The following is a 27,596-nucleotide window of genomic DNA, read 5'->3' on the forward strand; positions in this document are numbered from 1 at the left end:
TCAGCTGAACCTCTTCATGCAGCAGGCAACATCACACATCCCCAGGATCTGCACTTTTTTTTCCGACCTTGGTGGATTTTCTGCCTTCTTCTCCAGGTCACCCAAGCGAATCACCGTGCTTGACCAAGTGGTTGCGCATAGATGCCCCAGAGCCTGTACAACACAGTGAAACTTCCACAGTCGCGCTGTAAACATTGTGTGCGAGCACAAGGATAACCTCCTAAAGTGTTTCCAGACCATCAGAAGCTCTGGGAACTTTGATACCGCATCTGTCAAAGAGGCTGGGGGCTTTGTGAGGATGCCTGAAGATGAGGCTTTCTGTTTTTTCTGGCATTGTTCCACAAGATCATGCCAAATGTAGACATGCTGTTCAACCAGCTGCAGAAGAGGAACATCGACACTGTCTGCATTAAAGCACTTGTCCAGAGGTTCACAGACAGCATGCTAACAATCAGGTAAATAACTATATTTACTATTGGCTGATAAAGCTGTTGTTGTTAGAAAGATGAGTTGCTCACTTCCAGCAGTCTGTAAAAGCCTATAAAAGTATCAGTCCACCTTGGTTTTAGATGTCCATAATACCAAGCACTAATGACAATTAAATAATAAAAGAAAGTGCAACAGACTGAGTAATCTAAGAACACTGAAAAAATTTGTAATTCTAATGGAAAATTAATATAAAAATGCTACAGTGAAAATATCTTAGTTACTGGTAGTTAACTGGTAGTTACCTTTCCATGAACAATTATATTTTATTTAACAAGACAATGTATGTATGTATTAAATACTAAAAGCTGCGAGTAAGACTCAAGCCCCGTACATGCATGCAGCGACTTTCAGTGACAAAGCGACTAGTTCTTATTCATTTTCAATGAAAGCTGGCGACTTTCAGAGACACAAATGACAGCGAGCTCTGACGACTAGATGTGGCCGCGGTGAGCGTCACGACTCACAACAAAGCTGAGAAAAGTTTAATTTTATGTCAATGAGGAGCGACTTTAGGGAGCGACAACCAATAGGTGTGAAGATGGTGTCAGTGGAGCTCACATCATTGGTCTCCTTTCAGATAATGGAGTCGAGAGCAGGCAAGAGTTTCTGTGAGCGATTTCACTGTTCTATATGATTCATCTGTAACCACATGCATGGATATAATAAAAATGATGCATGGAAAAGAAGTCTCCAAGTAAGATTCCACTTAGGGCCCCCATATGCTCAGAAACATGTGATCCTCACAATGTGGAGGAAGTAAAGAACGAGTCGTTTTAGCGGCTTGGTTTCAACAAATGCTCTTTTTGCAGTGACGAGGAAGTTTTGAGTTCTGAAACTTACAGTAAGTTTTTATAGTACAATGACCTCTTATACTTTGTTAAAAGATCAAAGGAAAATTTCATTCCTCACATTATGACCCCTTCATTGTTGTTTAATTAATGTTTATTGTATTATTTTAGTGTGTGGGTGACACTGTGCTCTTTCTGTACATATTTACTGGCCATTGCTCCTGGAGGGACCACTCTTGATGAAATTTAAGTCATCATGTGGCCTTTTGTTTTACCAACTGTTTTACTATGGTGGTTAACAGTACATTTTAAAGTGATTTTTGTAGTTCCAGTAGGTTGGTATATTAACTTTCGGGTCAGGAGCTTCAGTTAATGTTCACATCAACCATCAAAACAGGGAAAAAATTTGATCTCAGTGATTTCGACCATGGCATGATTGTTGGTGCCAGAGAGGCTAGTTTGTCTATTTCTGTAACTCTGATATCCTGGGATTTTCACACAAAACAGTCTCTAGAATTTACTCCGAATGGTGCCAAAACAAAAAACATACAGTGAGCGGCAGTTCTATGGACAGAAACACCTTGAGGTCAAAAGAAAATGGCCATACTGGTTCAAGCAGACAGAAAGGCTACGGTAACTCAGATAATCACTCTGTACAATTGTAGTAAGCATCTTACATCTTAGAATGCACAACATGTCAACCTTGAGGCGGATGGGCAACAACAGCAGAAGACCATGTCAGGCACTTTATTAGGACCAAAGTGTTCCTAATAAAGTGGCCATTGAGCGTATATGGTAGTGTATTGTAAATTATACAGGCACCAACATGACATCTCGTAATGTCTGAAACATGGGCACTTACCAGCTATTTCTCCAATTCCCACCACAATGCCTGAAATGCCAATCAAGCATTTTGCTGCATCTCCAAAGTGTGTCGTAGCTCCAATGCAAGTTCCGTACATACCACTGTAAAACAACAGCTCCAAACCTTGAACAAGAAAGCAGGATCAAAACATGTTCATCATGCTCAAAAATGTTTTGAATGGAATAAACATGGATATTTTCCTTAATGTCCTCACCACTGTATGCCATAACAGGAACTTAATAACAATATGGTGTTTTGTTCTGAAGATATCCAAAATGGTCTCTAAAAGAACAGACAAAAGCGGAAAATTTTGAAATTGACAAATCTCTACAAATCTGACAACTCTTTATAATTTTGAAAGATTACCAGATCATGAAATAGATCATAATAAAGTGTGTAATTTCAGCATCAATCTTTGAATGGAATACTAATAGTTGTCTCAACATATTAAGCTGGGATAGAAGAAAGTATCACCTTTAAGCAATATGAACAAAACTCTGTTTTGGCTTCCATCACAGCAGAAGTTGCTCTTTGTTTATATCTAAGAAATACATGACACAACAAGCACATCAGCCAATTAAATTGCAACATGCTGAAAGATTGGTTCAGGCTTTACATAATCCTTAGCTTCCATACATCACTGTTAACGTGAATCATTATGTTCAGGAGTTTACATGAGTCGTGCTGATAACAGAGACTGGCCCTCCTCTTCAATGAGAGCGGCCTCCAGCTGACAAGTCTTCTTACTTAGTGTCCCGAGTACTGAGATAACCAGTAAACATAATTATTCTGTCTTTGTCTGTGATAGAATGTCAATACAAATGTGTCAGAATCAAAATTTGAAATTTGATTCCATTTTAAAAGATTTTGTGATGTGAGAGTTAGTAAAGACAAAGGATATTTTGTGGTTAGCCGAGATCAGATAAGTAATCATTATCTTAAAAGTGCACGCGGTAACTTTTCCTCATTAAACAATTTTTCCACATGAATTTTTTTATTTTTATTCTTGTTTAAAAGATGTTTAATATGATGCACACTCACATGACTACAATGGTGTTTTATAGTGCCAAGTACAAAAAAACAAAAAATTAAAAAGAAGATTTCGAGAATAAAGTCGTAATATTTTGAGAATAATCTCATAACATCCCTTTTACAAGCATAAAGTCAAAATTATTAGAATAAAGTTGTAGCATTATGATATTAAAGTCAGAATATTTTGAGAATAAAGTCAAAATTACAAGAATAAAGTCAAAGCTTTATGAGAATTTAGTATATTGCAAGAATAAAGTAGAAATATTTTGAGAGAAAAAAAATCACAATATAAAACTGCGTGTTATCACAATGATTTAATGGTCGCCGAGCCAGCAGCTTCATTAAATGGATATGATGGATTTAGTTAAATCATACTTTAGGACGGGATTTAGCAATAAAGAAATCCTTGGTCTTTTGGGGCATCGGCACAAGTTATTATTAGCATCCAGACACTGCAGCGGTTATGTAGGAAATTGAATTCATTCAGGAGAAAAAACCAGCGTGGGTGATGCTTGGCCTGCTTTTTTGTTCTCAAACCAATACTATAACTGAGGGGATGTTACCATATACAATGTCTTGAAACGGGCCTATATAATTCACAGCAGTTCCGGTTATTTTTCGCTTCACTAAAGAGTAAGCCTAGCATCTCGTACCTCTCTTGACAGGCGCACACAGGTTGAAAACTCATGTACTAATGCATACATCATTCATGAACAGAGAGCTCACAAAAACTTATCACAAATTCAGCTCGGCTAACTTGACAAATAAGTTGAATAGCCAATGTTATCTTCTTGGTTAGTGGTGTTTACTGTATCAAAAGACCCAGTCACTCTTCTTTGCTGTTGTCCACCACATCACTCTGATGTTACTTTCCTTACGACTTATTCTCATAATATTACGATTTAATCTCATAATGCTATGATTTTATTCTTGTAATTTGTACTTTATTCTCAAAATATCATGACTTTAATGTCATAATGCTATGACTTTATTCTTGTAATTTGTACTTTATTCTCAAAATATCATGACTTTAATGTCGTAATGCTATGACTTTATTCTTGTAATTTGTACTTTATTCTCAAAATATCATGACTTTAATGTCATAATGCTATGACTTCATTCTTGTAATTTGTACTTTATTCTGAAAATATCACTACTTTAATCTCGTAATGTTAGTTTTTATTTTTATTTTTTGTGGCACTAAAAGAGCATCATACAAGACAGTTATATCAGTGGCCTAAAATTTTTTTATTCCACATGGAGTGGGTCGCCACATGGCAAACAAATTAGGCTCATATGACCAGTCGAACACTACCCTTTATTTCACACTTTTGTTTGTGTAACAAATGAATCATGGCTGACTACAAACAAGCCAAACTTTTGAATGTTTCTTTTTTGTGGTTCTGCTTTTATGTTGATAAGTGTCAGTATAAAGTCCAACATGACTTTAATATAGATCAGCAGAACATAAACAAAAATTATTAAGTGCACTTTTGAGTATAAAAAAATTGTTATACCTGAAATTTCAGTTTTTCCTTTCCAATCAAAATAAATGTATAGATTCCCAAACAACATACTGGAAGGAAAACAAAAATAGAGGTTTTCATAAAGGAATCATTGAGAGTGTTTTCCACAGTTAAACATAGCTCTTGTTGGTATGACTGGTTTGGTTAGAAATTTGGCTTAACGTCTTAATTACTCATGAACACATACTGTAGACCCACAGTTATGTCAGGCATGTTGCTGTTAATCTTAATGCTGTTATTAAACATGTATTGCTCTGACTTCTAATGCATATTCCAATTAGATTATTTTACTGTTCACACAATCACAGGTGATTCAGGGTAGATATGTTAGTCTTAATCACAGATTATACATTTCAGCGCAATTGTGCATCAGTTGTAAGATCCTTCTCAACCTGCACTGCAGTAAAGCCCAAAACATTCCTGTGTTCCTGTTGATGGTGGAAGCATCAGAGTTCTTCACTAGAAAGTGTCCTTGAGCTGTCCAAAGCACTGTGGAATGATAAGAAGTTCATGCGTGATATTAGGTCTACAGAAAAGTCAGAAAAAGATTCAGAACAACATTCAAATATTGCAGCAATGTCCTCACAATAATAATAATTTTAAAAAAAAATTTAATCAAATTGGAGAGTCCCTGTATGACATGCCAAAATCTACTACTATGGTATTCATGTAGCCTTCCATGCCGAGCTACATTAAATTGACCCAAAAATGAAAATTCTGTCATCAATTACTCTGAAATGAATGAAAATAATGACTGAAATTTCACTGTGCTCCTCACAAAAGCTATCACATGACTTCAGACCACTTGGAAAATAGCACATAACTAATATGGACTATTTTCACAGTTTTTTGTTTTGTTTTGTTTTTTGTGCTTTTTGTAGGTTGTCAGAATACAATTTTATTGTATGGAAATACATTTGACTAAATATCTCATTTTATATTGCATGAAAAACAAAACAGAGGTTTGGAATGACATGAAGGTGGGTAAATGATGATGGATTTGTAATTTTTGGGTAAATTATATCTTTAATGAAGAATAAAGATAATAACAGACAGCTATCACAAATTCAACATTTACTTGTCATTTATTTGTAATTTATTAGCTTTTATTAGCTGAGAACATTTGAATGTGAAAAAAATGTGTAATCAAACATGCAAAAGCTGGTGATGTATAACCAGGAAATACATGATGAAATGTGTTTTAATTGCCTAAGTATGTAAATATCTACTTACTGGCTGCACCAATTGCAATAAGCACTGATATAAAATAAAAGGACCATGTGGATGGAATGATGAATACAGCTATGTAACCACTGTAAGAATACGCAAACAAGTGAACAAAGCAGACAATAGTGTGTCACAATGGCTACACAATGAACAGTCACAAAGAATGATTGGTAAAGGTGCATATTTGTGGTACAGTACTTGCCTATAAAGAATTCCGCTCAAAAACATTGTAAACTGTGGTCCAATTATTGCAACAATGGTGGGAGCTAATAAATTACAGAATGAAAAGACTCCATATATTATTCCAAGGCTATAAAAAAGCAAAGAAAGAAAAATCTATGAAATTCTAATAAACCAAGCATCACATCCAGACCTAGCCTGCATTTGGCTCTTAAATTAAGCCCTTAAAGTCCCCATGAAATCATTTGACAAGCACAGTTATTTTCCTTTTGGGATAGGATAGGATGTATTTCCTATTGAAACAGGAAGTTGGGTTGAGACATACATATTGAAGGTTCATACCTTCTTACCTCATTTTTTGCAATAACCAATAGCCTTTAGTTAACATCATAGCTATCAACCACAATTTATTACTTGCTACTGCTAACCAGAGGGGACATTTTCATTCTAAAGAGCTCTATTTTGGACATACATTTTTTGTTTTTTTTTGTTTTTGTTTTTGGATATGCTTATGTAGGGCTTTACTGGTTGTTTAGATCAGTGTTACTATCAGAAATAATTAATAATTATTTCTTTAGTTATTAATTAATATTTAAATTAATTAATTGAATCTAACTCATTAAAACCTCATATGGGGCTCAAGTAAATGTAGTGTGCTACGTTTAGGAGCGGGTTTGGTTATTAGCAATAATTAATAATTATCAAAGACAAATATGAATTATTAAAATCAATAGAACATTGATGAGAATCAATGTTAGCTTTTTCTAATCCTTTAAATCAACAATTATCAAAGATAATCGTTAATTGTTAACATCGATGAAACATTAATTAAAATTAACACTAGCCTATTGATCATTCAAATTCAACAATCATCAAAGATAATTATAAATTATCAAAAATCAATAGAATATTAATAAGGATTAACATTGACGGGGCACCACCCTGGAATCAGGGACTAATAACCAGATAGTAAAATAGTCTCAATATTAGATTGCTTTCTTAGGAAATTCAACATCCGAAGAATATCAATTTTCGGGAAAAAAAACAATGAATGAAGGCTTGAATCCGAGCACTGACATCCCGTCAGCATGACACAGGCATATGCAAAACAAACCAAAACACTTCTCTTTGTAATATAAACAAAGTATATTTATGCAGTAATATCAATTAATAATTAATACAATGCAGTCAATAAACTTCCGACTTACAACTACAAACTAAACAGTGATATGATTAGATATGGAAATCAAAATAATCCTATAACACATGAGGGTGTGTGTTTGTGAGGGGTCGCCTGTGTGTGTGTGTGTGTGTGTGTGTGTGGTTAGTACGAGAGAGAGAGAGAGAATAAAGTGACAGCCCTAAAGCCGATTTCGCGATCGTGGGAGAGAAAGCAGCTGTTAGTTTATCGCTCAGAGACGTGCTGGATGGCTCGTAAACAGTCCCGCGTTCTTTGACTGTTTAATGGATAAAATCAGTTGCCGGTCTCACCCGCGATGGCGAAAATGCACAACAGTCCAATTTGGTTGGACCACAATACAGCAAATCTCATTCGTAATAATTAATACCCTAAGTATTAATAATGAGCGGACATGGCAGTTTGTAAACTGTACAAGCAAAAACCTTGAAACACAAGAATAACACACTATAATATTCTATCTCTGCCCAGACGTAAACCTCTTACTTGAATCGCATGAGGATGCAGAATGTGTGTTCATCCGTCCTTTATTTCCGACCCGGTTCCTTGAGGCTCGTGTGATGACGGGAGGCCGTTTCCTCGCTCTGTTGGCGGGCACGGCTGTTGATTCTCGGCGGGCTGGCGGAGAACTCAGAAATGTCAACTTGATTGAAGATGGAAGAGAAATCTTTAATCTCTTCATTTCTGCAGGCAAACGGATGAAGATGCGGATTGCTCAGCGGTCTCCTTCGGATCCGTTAGAGTGTTCGGTTGAACACAGAGTAATCTCAACTCGTCCAGCGAGATGGAGATTGTATGGCCACAGTTTCAAGTCGGACGTTACTTCCTTGTGCCACGAGGTTGCACCTGAGAGCAGCGATGAGCTACATCTATACACGGTGAACAAAGTTGCTGGAAGCAAATCCCGGAAGCATTTCAGAGGTATTTCTACTCCTGATGATGTCATGGTTTGAGGGACGTTCTGTTGTGTGCCTCATCCAATAGGAGTTGAGAGTTCAATCCTTTAGTGAGCAAGGCTTCATGGGATTTGTAGTCTGTTTTGGACTCCCTTTGTTTGATTTTGGTGCAAATTTTATCAGTATAATTTATGACCTGGTATGTGGGGGCCTGAGTTAGGTTTTTACGACTGTGTCAGGCCTGCCTTTGTCTTCTATCTGAATACATGAGGCCCAACATTTGTGAGTGCAAGATGAGTGTAACGGGTAAAGGATGGGCAAGGAGGAGGCAGGAACCAGCACAACAGTCAACATAACTTTAATTGATTAAAGTTTCAGCACCGGGTGACCATCGTTATGGCCCGGCCATGCCCTCCTCCTCGTCACACTCCTCTGCCGCCCGATTCAGGCCAGGGAAACCTCCGACATGACATACTCCCCTCCCCTCCCTTCCTGGAGGAGAGGTGTTGCCCTTCTGGCCATCCTTCTGCCAGCAGGTCTTCCCCGCTTCTCTGGAGCCCTGGGAGAGACAAGAGGAGGGGGAGGGGAGAGGGAAATAGCAAGGGGGAGAGACAGAGAGAGAGAGGAGAGAGAGAGAAAAACTCGCTCACCGGTCCCCGGACACACCGTCGCCTGGTCCTCAGCCACTCCTCCGCCCTCTGGCGGATGACAGCCGCTCCTCCCCTGGCAGACGGCAGGGAGTCCTCTGACCCCTGGTGGACGGTAACGGCTTTTCTGCTTCCTGGCGGATGACAGTGGTTCCTCCGAATCCCAGCGGCCGGCAGTGACTCCTCCATCCTCTGGCGAACGGCCGAGGCTCCTCTGCTTCCCAGCGGATGGCAGTGGCGAGGACTTCATGACAGCGCATCCCTCCTCCTTCCCGGGTTTTGGCACCAATGTAACGGGTAAAGGATGGGCAAGGAGGAGGCGGGAACCGGCAGAACAGTCAACATAACTTTAATTACATAACTGAACTTAAACATAACATAAAACACACAGATAGCGCGGCCGCATGCATCTCTCTTGCACTGGCATCCCCGGCTCCACTTTATCCCTCTCCCAATGATTGGGCTGATTCAGCGCCGGGCATCCATCGTTACGGCCCGGCCACGCCCTCCTCCTTGTCACAATAAGTCATCAAAATATTTGGTCAGTTTTCCCAGAAAAGCAAGACTGTACTGTACAATTTAAATGTGTACATCTGCTGAAAGTTTATTTAGTCAACTCTTAGAAGTACACAAGCATATGGATGGCCTCAAAGCTAACAGACCTGAACTAAAATGCAACAAATTCCAAATTTTATTTGATGTGGTCTTTAATATTTTCTACAGCAGCATAAACCATACCAGCACATTGTATAGCACTACTGGAATGTACCATTATTGTTTGGTATAGTGTCTGCTAGGGAAACACCACCACAGGAGGGCCATTTTTGGAGGATGCAAGCAGGAAAATACATTCAAATGATGTGAAAATTCACATAGAATATCACAACTAAGAATAATCAATTATCAATATAATTAAAAAATGAAAATTCTCTCATCATTTACTCACCCTCATGTCATCCCAGATGTGTATGACTTTCTTTCTTCTGCAGAACACAAACAATGATTTTTAGAAGAATATTTCAGCTCTGTAGGTCCATGCAATGCAAGTGAACGGTGGCCAGAACTTAGAAGGTACAAATATTACATAAAGGCAGCATAAAAGTAATCTATAAGACTCCAGTGTCTTCTGAAGCAATCCATGGGATTTGGGTGAGAACAGACCAAAATGTAATTCCTCCTTCAATATAAATCTTGACAGCAGTCTCCTTGGTAATCCTGATTTCAAGCTCGAATACGCTTCCTACAGCGCCATCTAGCACTCTACACATGCGTCAATCACTAAGAAGTGTAATTGAGCTTGAAATCATGATTGTGCCTAGAGATTGCAATGGCAAGATGTGAAAAAGGAGTAATATTTTTGTTTGTTCTTACCCAAAACCGATTGGATCACTTTAGAAGGCATGGATTTAACCACTAGATTTGTATGGATTACTTTTATGATGCCTTCAGAGTTCTGGTCACCATTCACTTGCATTGTATGGACCTACAGAGCTGAGATTTACTTTTACAAATCTTCATATCTGTTCTGCTGAAGAAAAAAGGTCATTCACATCTGGGATGGCCTGAGGGTGAGTACATGATTAGAGAATACAGACATACAGTTGAAGTCAGAAGTTTACATACACCTTAGACAAATACATTTAAACTCAGTTTTTCACAATTCCTGACATTTAATCATAGGAAACATTCCCTGCATTAGGTCAGTTAGGATCACTACTTTATTTTAAGAATGTGAAAAGTCAGAATAATAGTAGAGAGAATTATTTATTTCAGCTTTTATTTCTTTCATCACATTCCCAGTGGGTCAGAAGTTTACATACACTTAGTTAGTATTTTGTGGCATTGCCTTTAAATTGTTTAACTTGGGTCAAACATTTTGGGTAACCTTCCACAAGCTTCTCACAATAAGTTGCTGGAATTTTGGCCCATTCCTCCAGACAGAACTGGTGTAACTGAATCAGGTTTGTAGGCCTCCTTGCTCGCACACGCTTTTTCAGTTCTGCCCTCAAATCAGATTGAGGTCATGGCTTTGTGATGGCCACTCCAATACCTTGACTTTGTTGTCCTTAAGCTATTTTGCCACAACTCTTGAGGTATGCTTGGGGGTCACTGTCCATTTGGAAAACCCATTTTCATGGCTGATGTCTTGAGATGTTGCTTCAATATATCCACATCAATTTCCTTCCTCATGATGCCATCTATTTTGTGAAGTGCACCAGTCCCTCCTACAGCAAAGCACCCCCACAACATGATGCTGCCACTCCCATGCTTCACGGTTGGGATGGTGCTCTTCGGCTTGCAAGCCTCACCCTTTATCCTCCAAACATAACGTTGGTCATTATGGCCAAACAGTTCAATTTTTGTTTCATTAGACCAGAGGACATTTCTCCAAAATGTAAGATATTTGTCCCCATGTGCACTTGCAAACTGTAGTCTGGCTTTTTTATGGCGATTTTGGAGCAGTGGCTTCTTCCTTGCTGAGCAGTCTTTCAGGTTATGTCGATATAGGACTCGTTTTAATGTGGATATAGATACTTGTCTACCTGTTTCCTCCAGCATCTTCACAAGGTCCTTTGCTGTTGTTCTGGGATTGATTTGCACTTTTCATAGCAAACTACACTCATCTCTAGGAGACAGAATGTGTCTCCTTCCTGAGCGGTATGATGGCTGCGTGGTCCCATGGTGTTTATACTTGTGTACTATTGTTTGTACAGATGAACGTGGTACCTTCAGGTGTTTGGAAATTGCTCCCAAGGATGAACCAGACTTGTGGAGGTCCAAAAAAAAAAAAAATGACTGATCTCTTTTCATTTTCCCATGATCCAAGCAAAGAGGCACTGAGTTTGAAGGTAGGCCTTAAAATAAATCCACAGGTACACCTCCAATTCAGTACACCTCCTATCAGAAGCTAATTGGCTAATTGTCTAAAGGCTTGACATCATTTTCTGGAATTTTCCAAGCTGCTTAAAGGCACAGTTAACTTAGTGTATGTAAACTTCTGACCCACTGGAATAGTGATATAGTCAACTAAAAGTGAAACAATCTGTCTGTAAACAATTGTTGGCAGAATTACTCATATCATGCACAAAGTAAATGTCCTACACGACTTGCCAAAACTATAGTTTGCTAATATTAAATCTGTGGAGTGGTTAAAAAATGAGTTTTAATGACTTGAGCCTAAGTGTATGTAAACTTCTGACTTCAACTGTAAGATTAAAAAATCATGTTTTCATTATTCAATCAATTTGGTATCTCTGCCTCTTAAAACACTGGTATGTATAGAAGTTCATTAAAAACATATGTCCCCTGCAGAGGGTAAAAATGAATTGCTGGGTTGCAAGAAGTTGTTTTGTTACAGTGTTACATTCTGTACATTGTTTACCTTTGCAATTGTCTAACTATCTGTTTTTGTACTGCTTAGTTTACCCCCAATTGTTTCTCACAGTTTTTCTGTGCCATTGTAAATGATAAACATAACAAAAAAAGACAGAGACTGAAGAATTAATTCTTACCTGTGATACCCACACCCAGTGAAGGCTGTGATATTCAAGCTTTTCACCACTGTTTGCTATAATCAGATCCACAAATTAGATACACAGACTGTTGTACTTTGTAAGCATGGTACAGGCAAATGTGCAGAGAGTGGGTAATTATGGGTAGCTGACAAATAACATGGACAATACATATACACTGATCAGCCACAACATTACTGCTGCTCACTGGATGTTTTTTGTTTTTGGCACCATTCGGGTAAAGTCTAGAGACTGTTTTGCATGAAAATCCCAGGAGATCAGCAGTTACAGAAATACTCAAACCAGCCCATCTGGCATCAACAATCATGCCATGGTCCTAATCATTGAGATCTAATTTTTTCCCCATTCTGATAGTTGATGTGAACATTAACTGAAGCTCCTGACCCATATCTGAATGATTTTATGCACTGCACTGCTGTCACACGATTGGCTGATTAGATAATCGCATGGATTATTGTTGGTGCCAGACAGGCTGGTTTGAGTATTTATGTAACAGCTGATCTCCTGAGTCAGTCTGGGATTACATGAAGAGAAAGAAGCAATTTATACAGCCTACATACATAGAAGAACTGTGTCAAGTTCTCCAAGAAGCTTGGAACATCAAATCTCCCAACAACCAAGAATAAAATGTGTCCAGGTGTACTGAGGAGAACTGGTGCTGTTTTAAAAGAATAGTTCACCCAAAAATGAAAATTTGCTGATAATTTACTCACACTCAGGCCATCCAAGATGTATCTGAGTTTCTTTCTTCATCAAAACAGAATTTAAGATTTTTAGGATTTTATTTCAGGCTTCCTCCTTTAAACAATGCAAGTGAATGTACTCCATTTTTTGACGGTCCAAAATACATATTTAGGGTGCATCAAAATAATCCACACGACTCCAGTCGACAAATAAAGTTCTTCTGAACCCAAACGATTGATTATGTTTAGAAACAAAACAATATTTATATACTTTTTAACTACAAATGTTCGCTTCCATACATGTCTGTGATGCACGCTCACGAGAGGGATGACGTAAGCTCGTTGGTAAGGTCACACGTCACGTGGAGGAGGAGGCAGGAAGCGCGTCATTGTTTACAAGAGAAACTTGCACAGACCACAGACCAAACGCCGTTCACAAAACAAAACAGTCCAAAACAATTTCAAAACAATATAAAATCAAATTAAAAAATTAAAAAAAAACATTACTGCAGTAAATAACCATCCTTTATTTCGGAGCAATGCCGTTGCGTTATCTACTTGTGCTTTTTCTTTAGCAGAAATATATACAGGTGCATCTCAATAAATTAGAATGTCGTGGAAAAGTTCATTTATTTCAGTAATTCAACTCAAATTGTGAAACTCGTGTATTAAATAAATTCAGTGCACACAGACTGAAGTAGTTTAAGTCTTTGGTTCTTTTAATTGTGATGATTTTGGCTCACATTTAACAAAAACCCACCAATTCACTCTCTCAAAAAATTAGAATATGGTGACATGCCAATCAGCTAATCAACTCAAAACACCTGCAAAGGTTTCCTGAGCCTTCAAAATGGTCTCTCAGTTTGGTTCACTAGGCTACACAATCATGGGGAAGACTGCTGATCTGACAGTTGTCCAGAAGACAATCATTGACACCCTTCACAAGGAGGGTAAGCCACAAACATTCATTGCCAAAGAAGCTGGCTGTTCACAGAGTGCTGTACCCAAGCATGTTAACAGAAAGTTGAGTGGAAGGAAAAAGTGTGGAAGAAAAAGATGCACAACCAACCGAGAGAACCGCAGCCTTATGAGGATTGTCAAGCAAAATCGATTCAAGAATTTGGGTGAACTTCACAAGGAATGGACTGAGGCTGGGGTCAAGGCATCAAGAGCCACCACACACAGACATGTCAAGGAATTTGGCTACAGTTGTCGTATTCCTCTTGTTAAGCCACTCCTGAACCACAGACAACGTCAGAGGCATCTTACCTGGGCTAAGGAGAAGAAGAACTGGACTGTTGCCCAGTGTTCTAAAGTCCTCTTTTCAGATGAGAGCAAGTTTTGTATTTCATTTGGAAACCAAGGTCCTAGAGTCTGGAGGAAGGGTGGAGAAGCTCATAGCCCAAGTTGCTTGAAGTCCAGTGTTAAGTTTCCACAGTCTGTGATGATCTGGGGTGCAATGTCATCTGCTGGTGTTGGTCCATTGTGTTTTTTGAAAACCAAAGTCACTGCACCGTTTACCAAGACATTTTGGAGCACTTCATGCTTCCTTCTGCTGACCAGCTTTTTAAAGATGCTGATTTCATTTTCCAGCAGGATTTGGCACCTGCCCACACTGCCAAAAGCACCAAAAGTTGGCTAAATGACCATGGTGTTGGTGTGCTTGACTGGCCAGCAAACTCACCAGACCTGAACCCCATAGAGAATCTATGGAGTATTGTCAAGAGGAAAATGAGAAACAAGAGACCAAAAAATGCAGATGAGCTGAAGGCCACTGTCAAAGAAACCTGGGCTTCCATACCACCTCAGCAGTGCCACAAACTGATCACCTCCATGCCACGCCGAATTGAGGCAGTAATTAAAGCAAAAGGAGCCCCTACCAAGTATTGAGTACATATACAGTAAATGAACATACTTTCCGGAAGGCCAACAATTCACTAAAAATGTTTTTTTTTATTGGTCTTATGATGTATTCTAATTTTTTGAGATAGTGAATTGGTGGGTTTTTGTTAAATGTGAGCCAAAATCATCACAATTAAAAGAACCAAAGACTTAAACTACTTCAGTCTGTGTGCACTGAATTTATTTAATACAAGAGTTTCACAATTTGAGTTGAATTACTGAAATAAATGAACTTTTCCACGACATTCTAATTTATTGAGATGCACCTGTAGGCTATATGACTGTCAGGAATTCAAGCCAACCAAGTGCGAGAGCATTTACTGAGATTCACAGGATTTACAGAGTTAACACAGTGAGATCAGGTGATATCACACAAAAGAGAAGCTTCACAAACTGAAGAATAGGTAACAGGCAAAAAAACAGGGTAAGCACTAAACAGATACTGGCGAAGATCAAGAGTAAATACAGACAGGTAAATAAACACTGTGTGAGAGCAGCGCGGTCAAACTAGAGTCCTTTGTGTGAGACTTGACAGTGAAGTGGCATGAAGGTGAATTATTTATGCAGACAGTGATGAGCGAGTGAATTGAGTACAGGTGCGTTGAATTAGAAATCGAGTTGGAGGAGCGGAGCGCTGTGGGAGGTGCAGAGCCCGAGGGAGGCGTGACAATGACAAAGTTTTCACACATACCTGAGTTCGCTGGAAAAAACAGCATGGGAACAACCGATGAATTCAGATATCGACTCTTTGTTTCTTTCGATGGTCTGAAATCCTCAGGGGTAAAATGTTCACTGCACACCCTACAATATTTGAGAGAATGTAGGGGTGTACTGATATCCAGGTTCAGCGTGATATGCCAGAGCTTCAATCGCTCATGATCATGTATATGCAATCGATGAAAAGTTAATATTTTTCCCAGCGTGCATTTTCGTTGGGGTTTCTGAAGTTTGAAGCATCCAGGATACACACGCCAAATGACCATTTGGAACAATACCCGTATACAAATACAAATCTACAGCAAAGACAATTAAACTTGTACAGCACTCCTTCTCTTGTAAACAATGACGCGCTTCCTGCCTCCTCCTCCACGTTAAGCTTACGTCATCCCTCTCACGAGCACGCGTCACAGATGTACGGAAGTGAACATTTGTAGTTAAAAAGTATATAAGTATTGTTTTGTTTCTCAAAATAATCAATCATTTGGGTTCAGAAGAACTTTATTTGTCGACTGGAGTCGTGTGGATTATTTTGATGCACCCTAAATATGCATTTTGGACCGTCAAAAAATGGAGAACATTCACTTGCATTGTTTAAAGAAGGAGGCCTGATTGAAATCCTAAAAATCTTATATTCTGTTTTGATGAAGAAAGAAACTCAGATACATCTTGGATGGCCTGAGGGTGAGTAAATTATCAGCAAATTTTCATTTTTGGGTGAACTATTCCTTTAAGGCAAAGGTTGTCACACCAAATATTAATTTAGCCTTTCTTTCTTTTTTTAGGTTTACTGGAGTTTGTATAATGTTAACTGATATATGAAAATTATTTTTGCCAATATTTTAGATGACATTCTCACTAAAACTTTTGAACTGTATATATATAAATATGAATCTCTTTACTAAGAGATGACTTTGAATGTTTTAAAGAAGGTGAATTTCATAACAGCATTACATGTACTAAACATTCAATAAATAGATCATTCTTATTGAATAAAAGTATTTTTTTAATCTTATGGTAAGACATCTTAAGGGTTAAGGTTGAACTGAGTTTCATTTTCATTTGGGGATTTGAGGGTTTTTACTCTGTAGAAACTGTAGAGGTGAACACGAGTCCAGCGTGACATTTGAATTTGTTCCACTCAATAGTCATGCAGGGTAACTTATTGACTAATGGAAAAAATGAAAAACATGAGATGCGCCTGACCCATGTTTACTTAAACAATGGAGTGATACAAGTTTTATACAGTCTAACAGAAAAAAAATTTTGAACACTGATTTTCACAATGTATAAAATACTCAATAAAGTCCAAAACAGATACAGATCACATTCTGATTTTACAGTGGTAACAATGACTGAAGTAACTATGCTATTTTGGCAAAACTATGGTTAAATATTTGTTAGGGTTGCCATTTCTGCCCAATGTTATGGCTTATCTGTTAAAATAAATTATTAATATTGAAAATTAATTGTCTGCAAAAAAAAAAAAAAAAAAAAAAAAAAAACAGCAAAACAACTCCAAACAGCATAATAAAATATATAATATGTATATAATATATATAAACTGAAGAATTACTTATCAACTTACTTCAATATTCCCACAGGTGGTAAAGGCTGTAAAAATTAGCAAAAATCCTATTCCCAAAATGACAACATTATACGTCCTTTTGTCTGCCATCCTTTGCTCATTTAAATATACATTTAAGATGCCAGCTGCAGAGATTCAGCAAATTTGCCTTGATCCATATAAATCAAAACTGCATCCAGCCCAGGAAAGACAAACTGTTAGAAAATAAATCTCAGAGAGGGTGGAGATCTTAGTCATCTACTGCATTTCTATAAAAGTGTTATAACATTATATCTATTTCACTGGTGAACTGCAGCAGATACAAGTTCGTGGTCGCAGAACTGCACACGTCTCGTGAAGCTCAAGCATGAGATGAAAGTTGCTGGCAAGCAAAATTCCATCAACATGTGATGGTTTCTGTGAAAACTACTTCACTTGAACAGTGCCTGCCCACTTCTCCAGCCATCTTGGTCCCAGAAGTATTTTTCCCATTTATTTTTGCCATAGGGATTTCATAAAATCCTTTGTAAAGAGTTCTATATCATGAACCAAACCAACCAGCTCTGAGGTGAATAACAAGATTACAAACTTTGATTTGATGAAAAAAATGTATTTGAAAATCAGGCAAAAAGACATAGGTACAAGATTGTGTACTTAAAGCTGAAGTGTGTAATTTCTGCACCATTAGTGCTACAGAATGGAACTGCAAAATAAACAAACAGAAAGTCCCACCCCCAGCTCTCCCCATTGGTTGAGTCAACATTGTTGTGACGGTATGGATGGGTGGCTCAAAACAAACAGAGGAATTTTTGGATCTTTCTATTTTTAGATCATTCCAGTGGATCGTTCTCTTCAGGATCATGGGTAGTGTTTTCCAGCAATTCCGCTATTAAACACGATTTTTTAAACAATGAAGTTGACAATGCAGACTGATGGCTTCAAAAGAAGCATAGACCATCGATTAACAACCTCAGAGCTCTAGGTCTGTATTTAAAGGTTTATAAGTTATCTTTAAAAATAAATTCACCTATGGAGAAAATGAATGTAATTTTTACTTCCAGAACCCGACGGTTGCGCTGTTATGCATGGGTGGACATAACAGACGAAACTAAATAAATATATTATGAAATAATCAAATACATAATTTTCAGTCATATAACAACAATGATTTAATTTAAAAATATATATTATTTTATTAGTAGTATAATTATTATTGCAGGGAAACTTGCCACTCGTCAGGAGAAATTATTAGCCCGCACACTAAATATATATATATATATATATATATATATATATACACACACACACACACCTATCAGCCACAACATTAAAACCACCTGCTTAATATTGTGTAGGTCCCCCTCGTGATGATATTCCTCTCACCACAATTGTACAGAGCGGTTATCTGAGTTACTGTAGACTTTGTCAGTTCAAACCAGTCTGGCCATTTTCTGTTGACCTCTCTCATCAACAAGGCATTTCCGTCCACAGAACTGCTGCTCACTGGATGTTTTTTTGTTTTTGCCACCATTCGGAGTAAGTTCTAGAGACTGTTGTGTGTGAAAATCCCAGGAGATCAGCAGTTACAGAAATACTCAAACCAGCCTGTCTGTCACCAACAATCATCCATGTGATTATCTAATCAGCCAATCATGTGGCAGCATTGCAGTGCATAAAATCATGCAGATATGGGTCAGGAGCTTCAGTTAATGTTCACATCAACCATCAGAATGGGGCAAAAAACTTGATCTCAGTGATTTGGACCGTGGCATGATTGTTGGTGCCAGATGGGCTGGTTTGAGTATTTCTGTAACTGCTGATCTCCTGGGATTTTCACACACAACAGTCTCTAGAATTTACTTTTTGTGCCAAAAGCAAAAAACATCCAGTGAGCGGCAGTTCTGTGGACGGAAATGCCTTGTTGATTAGAGAAGTCAACAGAGAATGGCCAGACTGGTTTGAACTGCCAAAGTCTACGGTAACTCAGATAACCGCTCTGTACAACTGCGGATTCTGAGATGCGGGTTGGCGCTGTTTTGGCAGCACGAGGGGGACCTACACAATATTAGGCAGGTGGTTTTAATGTTGTGGCTGATCGGTTTATATATACTGTGTGTGTGTGTGTGTGTATATATATATATATATATATTATACAGGGTTGGGGAGTAACGGAACACATGTAACGGGATTACGTACTTAAAATACAAAATATAAGTAACTGAATTCCACTACAGTTACAATTTAAATAATTGGTAATTAGAATACAGTTACATTCAAAAAGTATTTTGATTACTGAAGAGATTACTTTGCATTTTATTGTCATTTGTTTCATTTAATATTTAGTCCTTTCAGTTGGAAAGCATTTATACATATAAATGATGCAATCCAAAGTGCATTTGAACAGCGGTGAAACACTTTCTTATGATGTGTTACATTCATACGAGCAGACAGAGAAGTAAGTTTGAAGTAAGTTTGGAGCAGAAGAAATAGAAATAAACCTTGTGTAAATTATCAGCTTTACGCTAAGCTAAAATGCTATTTCTAGCCATTTTACATGCACATGTTACCAGGCACGATCATATTTTTTATCAAGAAAATTCACATTGGATAATAATTTCTTTTTTTTCTAGTAACAAATTTGATATTAGGGTAAAAATCATATTCTTGATCATTTTTGTATTGTTTTCCTGTAAAAATATATAAAAAAATCCATAAAACAAGATCAATTTGATTTATCTTGTTTTAGAAACAACACTGCATAAGATATTTAGGTTTTTCAGAGAATGTATTTTTAACATGTGTATTTTGTCTTACTGTACTGGCAGAGTTTTTATAGTCAAAACAAGTGAAAAAATCTACCAGTGCTGAAGAAGTAATCCAAAGTATTTAGAATACGTTACTGACCTTGAGTAATCTAACAGAATACGTTACAAATGACATTTTACAGCATTGTAATCTGTGGAATACATTTCAAAAGTAACCCTCCCAACCCTGTAATATATATAAATAATATAAAGCCCTCTGATTGTGAGATAATGATAATGACGTGACATTTGAAAGTTGGTATGGTTATCGTAAATTGTGGAATGGTGTTCATGCACTCTCTGCATAAATTCCCAAATGGAAAGTTCGTCAAAGCAAAGTTACACATAAAGCAAATATATCGCATTACGTTTCCTGTATTTTTTTCTGCGATGTACATTGCCTGAAACCAACAGAAATGCTGCTTTAAGCTAACCTGTTAAATTGTCATTACATTGTCGAACTGTTTGTACTACACGCAACATTATGCGTTTCAATACGAGCGACCACAAAACCGTTTTAATGGCAGCCAGGGTTACGGCATTATGCCAGAGTCTGTCAACACTGCATAACTCTAATAATTTACGCCTTGTCACATACAGTAGCCAAACAAAACAAGTATAGTGGCTGCTGCTGATGCACTGACCGTGCACGCACTTAAAATTAGCACCGATGAACTGTATGTCTAAAGAAAGTAAGAAACTGCATGAAATCAAATACCTTTTACTTTGTTTACATATTGCTTTCAATGGTTTTTTGTAAGCGCTGAAATGAGATCACCTAACCATAAAGGTAGGGTACGTTCATGTGTTACATTGCAGATCAGTAAATCCAAACACACTATCCACAGAGCACATGTCAATCACGATTATTTGGAAATCATCGAAAGTTTGCAGATCCACGTCACATCTACAATCCTCGAATGAGATTACGTACGTTTTAAAATCGCTCTAAGTCATTACGGAAAGTCAGAGGGTTCATTCACTGTGACAGCACGCTCTTTCCCAGAAGCCTTTCCTCATATTGTACACAATCATCATGGCGGCGCAGGATGGTGGGTAGCATGAAAATGTACTTAAATGTTATTTCCACTGTCTTTGCGGTGTTGTGTAAAAACCTAGAATACCGATTCCAGTTGTTTTGCACTTGTATTACACTGAATGGGTGTTCTTTTAAATTGTCAGTGATAAAAAAAAAAACACGTAGATATTTTGTGATTAGTCCAAACAGCCATCTCGAAAACTTCGGCTGTGTCACAAATCCTATTGAGCTGTCTAGACAGCATTTTATGGGCATCAAAGGCGCGTCTGGAACGTTCGAACATTTTTCGAACTTTCGAAAAGCATTCCCTGGTTTCATATGTTTATTTTGAATGAACGTTCCAAACGCACGTGTGATGCCCAATGTTGTACAGGTAGGCAGTTTTTGGGTTTGAGACACAATTTCAGTGTGAGCTTGCGAATATTAGCACAGCAGGCTGGCTAAGTTATCTGTTCGACCATCCTGCTGTTTGATCATAGCCAGCAGTTAGGAGATTGTGACTTGTCGCTGAGTTAGTCGTGTGCTATTACGAAAAATCTCGATCAAGGCTGTCATGGGTGCAGTATATTGTCTTAATTCAACAGTTGGGTTTAAATAACGATAGGAGAAATTTGTAGATGCTTATGCGCCTTTGGGCAGCAGCTAGTCAGTTAGCTTTAAAAGAAAATTCAATACCAGCTACGATTAAAAGATAAAAATAAAAAATCAATAAATTGTCATCTGAGGTGGTGGAAGAAATGAAAACAGTAGCAACACTTAAAACGTGAATGAATCCAGCTTTCTAAGATTTGGATAGTTATTTTTTTTACCCTACTTAGTGTGATAATTATTAGCATTGACTTTTTAGTGATATATATTTATACTATGTTGTATATGTATTATTTGTTTACTTTTAAATTGTCAGCTGTTTTCTGAATTCTTGTATATTTGAATAGTCAATAAATGTAAATTTTGTGTTTTCATATTAGTCCTTCTCATGAAACAAGTCTGACATTATTTGCACCACATTTTCCTCTTCATTTGTCAATATGATCGAAAAATGAAACTGGTTAATTTCTCTTATAATTGCATTTGGAATTGTTCCCACAGGAAGTGAGGTAGGAGAAATGGAAGACGAGGTCATGCAGAAAGCACCAGAAGTATTGTGTGAGGCTGCTGGGCAAGGAGATGCAGCAGGGACTGAACAAGCATCTCTTACCGATGGTGAAAGCATGTCAACTGAGCTTCGTGTTGTCAGCAATGGAGAGGAAAGCGATGAGGGGAAAGAGATGGTGGAAGTGAAAATCATTTGGAACAAAAACAAATATGATCTTAAAATTCCTTTAGATGGCACTGGGGCTAAGTTGAAAGAGAAGATTCACACACTCACTGGTAATACTGGAAGGATTATTAGTCTTTGTACATAATATTAAAGGGATAGTTCACCCACAAATGAAAATTCTCATCATTTACTCACCCTCATGCCAGCTAAGATGTGTATGGCTTTCTTTTTCTGAACACAAAGATTTTAATAATATTTCAGCTATATTGGTCCTCACAACGCAAGTGAATGGTGACCAGAAATTTTAAGCTCCAAAAAGCACATAAAGGCATCATAAAAGCAATCCATAAGACTCCAGTGGTTAAATATATTTTGTGAGTTCTTTTTTTATTATAAATTCTCCTCCCTTCCCAGTAGGTGGCGATAAGCAAAAGAATGCAAATTGCCAAAAACAAAAGAACAATGTGAACGTGGACATTGATTGGAAAAAAGGATGTTAATATAGATCTGTTTCACACCTGCACCTGTCATATTACCTCAGAAGACATGGATTTAACCACTGGAGTTGTATGGATTACTGTTATGCTGTTTTTATGTGCTTTTTGGAGTTTCAAAGATCTAGTCATCATTCACTTGCACTGAATGGACCAACAGAGTTGAGAGATTTTTTTCTAAGAATCTTTGTGTTCAGCAGAAGCAAGTCATACACATCTGGGATGGCATGACGGTGAGAAAATGATGAGAAAAAAAATCCAATTTGTGGGTGAACTATCCCTTTAAAAGTTATGGGTTTAACAGCATGCATACATTAAGCTTTGACAACTCCTTTGTACAAAAGGTCAGAATTCTTTGCCTCCATTGACGCACATAAGATAAACTTTCTCAAATCTATGATGTCATAATAGTAAAAAGGGGTATACCAAATAAGAAATTGTGAAATTAAGTTTTCAATTAAATTTTTCCCTCAAATTGTTATGCTATAATACAATTGTAATTATTTTATGATAAAATAAGTTGTTATAAAAAAGAACTGTATTACATAAAAAAACTGCAAAACAGAAAATGTGGACTCAAGACTTTTGAACCCCACTGTACATTGTTATTTATGTGCAGAAAACTCCACATGTAAAATGTCACAATTAAAATGCTTCAGAGCAAGGAAATTAGTGTTTTAGTGTTAAAAAAAAAAAAAGTATCTTAAGCCACCCTTCTGAAACTATTTGGTACTGGGTTTTTTCTTCTACTGTTTTGTTATTAGGTCTTCCACCCGCTATGCAGAAAGTGATGTACAAAGGACTGCTACCAGAGGACAAGACACTTAGAGAAATCAAAGTTACTAATGGTGCAAAAATAATGGTGGTCGGGTCTACAATAAATGATGTTCTAGCTGTAAATACACCAAAAGAAGTTATACAGCAAGAAGTTAAAGCTGAGGAAAACAAAAAGGAGCCATTGTGCAGGCAAAAGGTGGGAAACTCATTTCCTTAAAGTGACTTTTAACAGTTGTTTTATTATTATTATTATTATTATATTTGTGGACTTCTTTTTCATAGCAACACAGAAAAGTTTTGGATAAAGGAAAACCAGAAGATGTCATGCCGTCAATAAAAGGAGCCAAGGTAATCAAAAGCAGTAGAGTAGAAGAACAGAACACTGCACACAAATATTTCTTGCAATGAATTCTATGGCCAATCCCCAAGAACTTTGTAATGGAGTAAATTTTAATTTTTATATTTTACAAAAAATAAATAAATAAAATTAGGGGACGTTCAGACCAAATTCGTTCTTGCCCTAAAAAAGCTAGACACAGGTGTTTCGAGGCGTGTTTTCCAAAAGTTCTTTTAACTTGATTCGGCATCTTAAAAGCACAGCACTCCTGCTCAAGACACGGCACAGCAGTCAAAGACATCCATCCAGAACATTTTGACATAGAAATACAATTAAAAAACACCACAGATGGACTCGAAAATATGCTTGGTGTAAACAGCCCCATATACACCGATGAGCCAAAACATTATGCCTAATATGCGGTTGGTCTGCCGCGTGCCACCAAAACAGCTCTGACCTGCCGAAGCTTGTGGTGTCCTGTGGTATCTGGCACCAAGACATTAGCAGCAGATCCTTCAAGTCCTGTAAATTGTGAGGTAGAGCTGCCTTGGATCGGACTTGTTGGTCCAGCACATCCCACAGATGCTCAATCGGAATGAGATCTGGGGAATTTGGAGGCCAGGGCAACACCTTGAACTTTTCATCATGTTCCTCAAACCATTCCCGAACAATGTATGCAGTGTGGTAGGGTGCATTATCCTGCTGAAAAGGCCACTGCTGTCAGGTAATAGCATTGCCATGGAGGGGTGTACCTGGTCTGCAACGACGTTTAGGTATGTGGCCCGTGCTGGCTGGACCCAGAGTTTCCCAGCAGAACATTGCTCAGAGCATCACACTTCCTCCATCGGCTTGTCGTCTTTCCACCGTGCATCCTGGTGCCATCACTCTCCCAGGTAAACGGCGCACACGTACACGGCCATCCACGTGATGTAAAAGAAAACAGGACTCATCGGACTAGGCAACCTTCTTCCACTGCTCCAAGGTCCAGTTCCAATGCTCGCATGCCCATTGTACTCTAGGCACTTTCGACGGTGGACAGGGCTCATCATGGGCACTCTGACTGGTCTGCAGCTACGCAGCCCCATACACAGCAGGGTGCGATGCACTGTGTGTTGTGATAATTACAATTTTCTGTGACTCGTGCCACAGTAGACCTTCTGTCAGTTCGGACCAGATGGGATAGCCTTCGTTGCCCTCACACATCGACGAGCCTTGGGCGCCTAACACCCTGTTGCCGGTTTGTGGTTTGGCCCTCCTGGGACCACTGTCAGTAGGTACTCGCCACTGCTGTCCGGGAGCACCCCACAAGCCTTGCCATTTCAGAGATGCTCTGACCCAGTTGTCTGGCCATAACAATTTGGCCCTTGTCAAAGTGGCTCAGGTCTTTACTCCTGCCCATTTCTCCTGCATTCAACACGTTGACTATGAGAACTGATTTTTCGCTTACCATCTAATCTACCCAGACCTTGACATGTGGCCTTGTTAGGAGATGATCAACTTTATTTGCTTCACCTGTGAGTGGTCATCATGTTTTGGCTCATCGTGTAGATGTATGTGTTTTACTGGAATGGTGTCATTTGAATCTAGGTTCAGTGGTCAGGTCCTGTGAAAGCTTGCTGTAAAGCTCTTTTAAAGAGCACAGAATAAGTTCCTTGTGCGCACTAATCAGGGGTGGACTGGGATGTGATTTTACATAGAAACTGGCCTAAAAGTTGTTGGGTGGGGGGGGGGGGTCGCTGACCTTTTCTGTATATCTCTGCCCCCTTCGGCATATCGCGGCGCCGTTTTGTGGCCCATTCTGCATAGCGCGGCGGCTCATTTCAACTTATCGCGGCCCGTATTGCGGCCGGCCCACTTTGAACCGTTCTGCCGTTGGCCAGTCCTCCCCGATCGGCCCCAAAGTGCGTCAGCCCATCGGGAAAATATCCGGTATGTCAGATTACCAATCCAGCCCTGGCACTAATGACATCCGAATTATATCTTATTTGTTAAACAGGAGCGCCTTCCAACAGTGCCTTTATCAGGAATGTACAACAAATCTGGTGGAAAAGTACGACTCACTTTCAAACTGGAACAGGATCAGCTGTGGATTGGAACAAAAGGTGATTTTATCCTTTAAGTAAAAATTAAGAGACAATATGATTCATACTAATTCCTTTGATCTTGACGTTTTCTGACCTGCAGAAAGAACAGAAAAAATCCCAATGGGTTCCATTAAAAATGTTGTGACTGAGCCAATAGAGGGTCACGAGGACTATCATATGATGGTATCTGTTTATCTTAACATTGTCATATCAACAAACTATGCATTAAATGTTAGGAAACAAACATTAATTCATTGATATTTTGTGTTTGTCTTAGGCATTTCAGCTGGGTCCGACAGAAGCCTCACAATATTGGGTCTATTGGGTGCCTGCACAGTTTGTTGATGCAATCAAAGACACAGTCCTTGGAAAATGGCAGTATTTTTAACGTGCCTCTATATAGACACTGAAAAATTGGGATTAAGAGCAGAATATTGAAACATTAACTGGAGCCAACACAATAATCTGAAGAACTGATTTTTCTGAAGTATAAACCGAGCAAACCGAAGGATTCATGTTGGACAAAATATGATTTCTGGTTTTTAAGTGCACTAAATGTCAGCATCCCGTTTTTCAAACTGTTTCACTACTCGTTTTTTTTTAAAGCTATCCCAGGCATAAACAGAGAATTGTACAGAACTTGCAAATACATTTCTCGTAGGTATTCTGATAGAAATAAAAAATTATTTAAGGAAAATATTTGATGGCATATAGAAAGATTTTATCTAGTATATTCCTTGGTTTACCATACAACTCAAGCAAACTTGCCAAAGTTTACAATTCACAACAGTTGTTGATTTTACAATTAGCTTCTCTTATTGCACAGACTATAGTTTACATGTAAAACAGCAATGTTGTAACACTCAAAAATGAAATTTATCCAGGTAAAAAAAAAAAAAAGAAATTGCATTTCAGTATTTTTTTAAAAAAAAAAAATTTAAGCATATAAACATCTAATCATTTTCTGTGGGTACATTGCAGAATTACAGCTCTAATGCCAAGAATACAATTATTCTGCTTCTGTCCTCTCAACAAACCCTGTGATACTTTGAGAAAAGGCAATACTTATTGATATTTTGTTGTAAATTCAGGGATGTCCCTTAACCCAAACCCTCGCTCTCAGTTCAGATGTAATATTAGGAAGAACTGTGTTAATGTTCCATAAATACAGTCACATAACCAAGTTGCTGAGGAGTAAGTATTCGGATATACAGCCAGATTGTCATGCATGTTGTTTATTTCAAACATGGTGCTAACCAATGAAAAGCATTTTTATTTCAATAAAACCCAAAAGTAAGGAGTTTCAATGACCTTTCTGTAATATACTTGCTCATTTTGTATTTTATTTTTTTATCTGAACTGTGTCTATCAGCTCACAATTTAATCCCATATTCCAGGATTTAAGCGTCCAAGTTCTACCTTCAGCACGGTGATGCAATAGAATTTTCTTGTTCAGTCTCAAATTACTTGAAACTCCCATTTTAATTCATTTATTGAGAGGTCCTAACTAAACAACTGCGATTGAATATGCATATTTTTTTGTAACAAAG

The 27,596-nt window shown here is 38.0% G+C and overlaps 1 protein-coding gene and 1 pseudogene across 2 annotated transcripts; one reads left to right on the plus strand and one right to left on the minus strand.

Moving 5' to 3' along the window:
- Nucleotides 1-17,844, minus strand: LOC127450620 (UNC93-like protein MFSD11; annotated as a pseudogene).
- Nucleotides 17,845-21,021: 3,177 nt separating this feature from the next.
- Nucleotides 21,022-27,353, plus strand: LOC127450082 (ubiquitin domain-containing protein UBFD1-like). 2 transcript variants are annotated; one of them, XM_051713821.1, is made up of 7 exons: nucleotides 21,022-21,123; nucleotides 22,183-22,464; nucleotides 23,613-23,821; nucleotides 23,908-23,973; nucleotides 25,959-26,064; nucleotides 26,147-26,229; nucleotides 26,324-27,353. In XM_051713821.1, exons 2-7 carry the CDS (start codon nucleotides 22,200-22,202, stop codon nucleotides 26,432-26,434), a joined length of 840 nt encoding a protein of 279 aa, XP_051569781.1. In that variant the 5' UTR covers nucleotides 21,022-21,123; nucleotides 22,183-22,199; the 3' UTR covers nucleotides 26,435-27,353. The 2 variants fall into 2 exon arrangements, with proteins under 2 accessions (XP_051569781.1, XP_051569780.1); XM_051713820.1 differs by having other exon boundaries at nucleotides 21,027-21,106.
- The last annotated feature ends 243 nt before the right edge of the window (nucleotides 27,354-27,596 follow it).

This window comes from Myxocyprinus asiaticus, chromosome 13, assembly GCF_019703515.2.
Source record: "Myxocyprinus asiaticus isolate MX2 ecotype Aquarium Trade chromosome 13, UBuf_Myxa_2, whole genome shotgun sequence".
In the NCBI taxonomy this organism is placed as follows: domain Eukaryota; kingdom Metazoa; phylum Chordata; class Actinopteri; order Cypriniformes; family Catostomidae; genus Myxocyprinus; species Myxocyprinus asiaticus.